The sequence below is a fragment of the Chenopodium album genome, chromosome 11 (genome assembly GCF_948465745.1).
Source record: "Chenopodium album chromosome 11, dcCheAlbu1.1, whole genome shotgun sequence".
Lineage (NCBI taxonomy): Eukaryota > Viridiplantae > Streptophyta > Magnoliopsida > Caryophyllales > Amaranthaceae > Chenopodium > Chenopodium album.
Window position 1 is genome coordinate 58,046,171 of NC_137844.1, and position 2,768 is coordinate 58,048,938.

At 36.8% G+C, this 2,768-nt stretch overlaps 1 protein-coding gene across 1 annotated transcript; it reads right to left on the bottom strand.

Annotated features, from left to right (window-relative positions):
- Positions 1-1,166: 1,166 nt before the first annotated feature.
- Positions 1,167-2,546, bottom strand: LOC145566984 (uncharacterized). The gene has a single exon (XM_081626228.1). It carries the CDS (start codon positions 2,544-2,546, stop codon positions 1,167-1,169), a length of 1,380 nt encoding a protein of 459 aa, XP_081482354.1.
- Between the last annotated feature and the right edge of the window lie 222 nt (positions 2,547-2,768).

Genomic DNA, 2,768 nt, shown 5'->3' on the forward strand with positions numbered 1-2,768 from the left:
ATGCATATCTCGCAAGTTTAAGAATAGCATAATCAAAACGTCGTGAATCACTAACCTTCTTATAGTCAAACACCCTGTCCATGCGTCGCTCCCAATCAAGATAAGCATCAGCATCATCATTATCATCAAAGGAGGGTAAGTCCGCAAGTTTAAGGTCATCTTCTTTCTTGTTACTGTGTGGCTGTGGAGAAGACTCACATTCCTTGAGTTCTTGCTCGATTGACGTTAGAATGGACCCAATGGAAGCTGATTCATCGTCCCTTTGTTGAAGGTGTTCTTCTGTCTTATCCATACGAGAATGAAGCTTCTTAAATTCATCCAATAAAGCTGCAATTTAGCCTTGATTAACCATGCTCGATGGACTTCAGACCAAAACCCAAGCAAAACACGTCGAAAATTGCTAAAAACTTGTGGAAAGCTAGAACTATATGTCTCCAACACTTGACCAAAATTTTAGCGTAAATTCCCAACCAATAGGTTGCATTTTTAATTTTCCTCAGAAGAGTCAGAAATTGGCAGATTTTTGACCAGCTGCCAAAAACGAACCCAGTTTAATAGTTAACCTACTCCAAAAATTCTGAAATTTTGTAGGTGAAAACTAGACAAAATGTTATCCAATTTGAAAATACGAATCACCAGAAAGAGTTAACAAAGGAGAACGAAGCTACACAATTTGACCTACAAACCATAAACACAAGCTAAGCGCACGTTTTTCATATGATAATCAAAACTCAAATTTGATTTTTATTAATTCTTAACCACGTATCTATAAGCTAAATAATTAGCCTAAAATCGTGTATAACAAAATATAATCTAATTAAGAACCTTATCCTAACTTGTAAAGATAATATTTTGCAAATATAATCTTAAAGTTAAGCTATCTTCTACCAACAGAATTAAACTAACAAATATATCCTAATAATTAAAATACACTCCTAAGGCCTAAAACAAGAAAAACCCTTTCAAGTGAAAGGTAAAAACTTGTAGGCAAAAATCTAAAATAAGCCATAACCATCTCAATACGTATCATAGGCTATATAAGACTATATGAGCCATGTTTATTCTAATGTAACTTGTTTTCCTATAGAGATACTAACCAGTAGTATACTATGGCTTTATTTTGGCTTTCAATAACTTACTATATTTTTAGACTTAAGAATTCCTTACTATGGCAGTGAGACAAAGGCCATGAATTCCTTATCTGATTCGAGAGCATCCATCGAATCAGGTGTCAAACATATCTCTAGATCAACACTTCCTCCTCCTTCACTTCCCTGGCAAGCAAACACCAACCCAGTATCCTTGCTGTTTCCATACCCGGAACGAAAGGCTATGGCCTTCCCTAACCCGAATTCATTGCCATACATGTCAAAATGAGGTGAATTTAATATTGATACATTGCTACGGTTAAGGAAATCCTCGTTATAGATAAATTGTGGAGACTTCAACCATCCGTTAACAAAGTTGTGCTCAGCCTTGTCACTACTATAATTTATCACAGACTGGTGTAACAAAGAGGCTGTCCACCCCAAATTGTTATCAAGTAATTCGCCGGCTGTAGTACTTGTTGTGAGACACTGAAAAAAGTTGCCAAAATAATACTTTGGTAAAGGAGGGTCTAATCTTCTTCTGTTGTTCACCAATAAGTGATTATGAATGATTTGATCGTGAGGTACACCATTTGCTCTAACCATCGACCTCCAAAGAAGAGCACACAATGACTTAAAAGAAGAGATATTTTTTGCATAACCTTCCTCGTTTGCTATTGCTTTTAACCTTGCTATAGACTCGGATGAGAAACGAAAGATCCGATCACTAAGTTGAGTAGGTTCAAATTTCCTTACAAATTCATCAGGGTGAGTGTAGGGAATTGGAAATGGACCAGGAGCACATCCATCAGGATACCAACGGGTATAGATAGGTAGATCTGACACGCATATTGTATCCTTACCATTTCCTTGATGTATCTTAGACCATACGTTCCAAAAATGCCAGTATGAAGTTCCATCTGTAATACAGTGGTTTACTGAACAAGCGATAAAAATACCATCTAGGAGCTCAGTGACTTGAATAGACAACAAAGGTTTGGAACTGCCATCATAATTGACATACTCCTCATTGAGGTCAAACAATGATTGAACTACCAAAGGAACATCCTTTGGCGAGAGAACATCGGAAATGGTGATATCTAAAGTGGCATGAATGAATCTAGCCCCAGGACCCTTGTTACAATCTACGTATACTACACTTTCATGCTTATCTTCATCTACCTCGGTGACAAACTGACCTGCTAATGGGTAGAAATGAACAAGGGTTCGAGAAAGTGATTCTTGTAGAGTTTCAAGGAACGAGTGGATCGAAAAAACTTGGTTTTTTATATGTGATGGTTTGGTGAATAAGAGACCGAATTGTATGTGGTGGGCAGAAAGCACCAAGAGATCATGAGGAGTTAAGTGATAGGGTTGTTTTGACTCCTCTACCTCGTGCTTTGGCTTAATGAAATTTTCAGAAATACACTTAATCAAGGGAAAATCTGGCTTTCTCATTTCTTTAGAACACGAATGATCCAATTCTAGGTCTTAGGTGTATATATGTATGTAGCAGCTGTCGCGCTTCTAAGATGAGTAATTTCTTTCAATTATCCTTGAACTGATGCAATTTTGCAGCGATTATACCATATAATGTAGGCACTGGATAAGAAAATGAAGGGTAAGCTTACAAATAAGAAAGAAAACCAACCTTAAGAAGCTTCAAAAAAAATTTCATTC

What these genes read in the sequence shown, in the direction of transcription:
- LOC145566984 (XM_081626228.1), bottom strand. Translation starts at nt 2,546, where the DNA reads ATGAGAAAGCCAGATTTTCCCTTGATTAAGTGTATTTCTGAAAATTTC.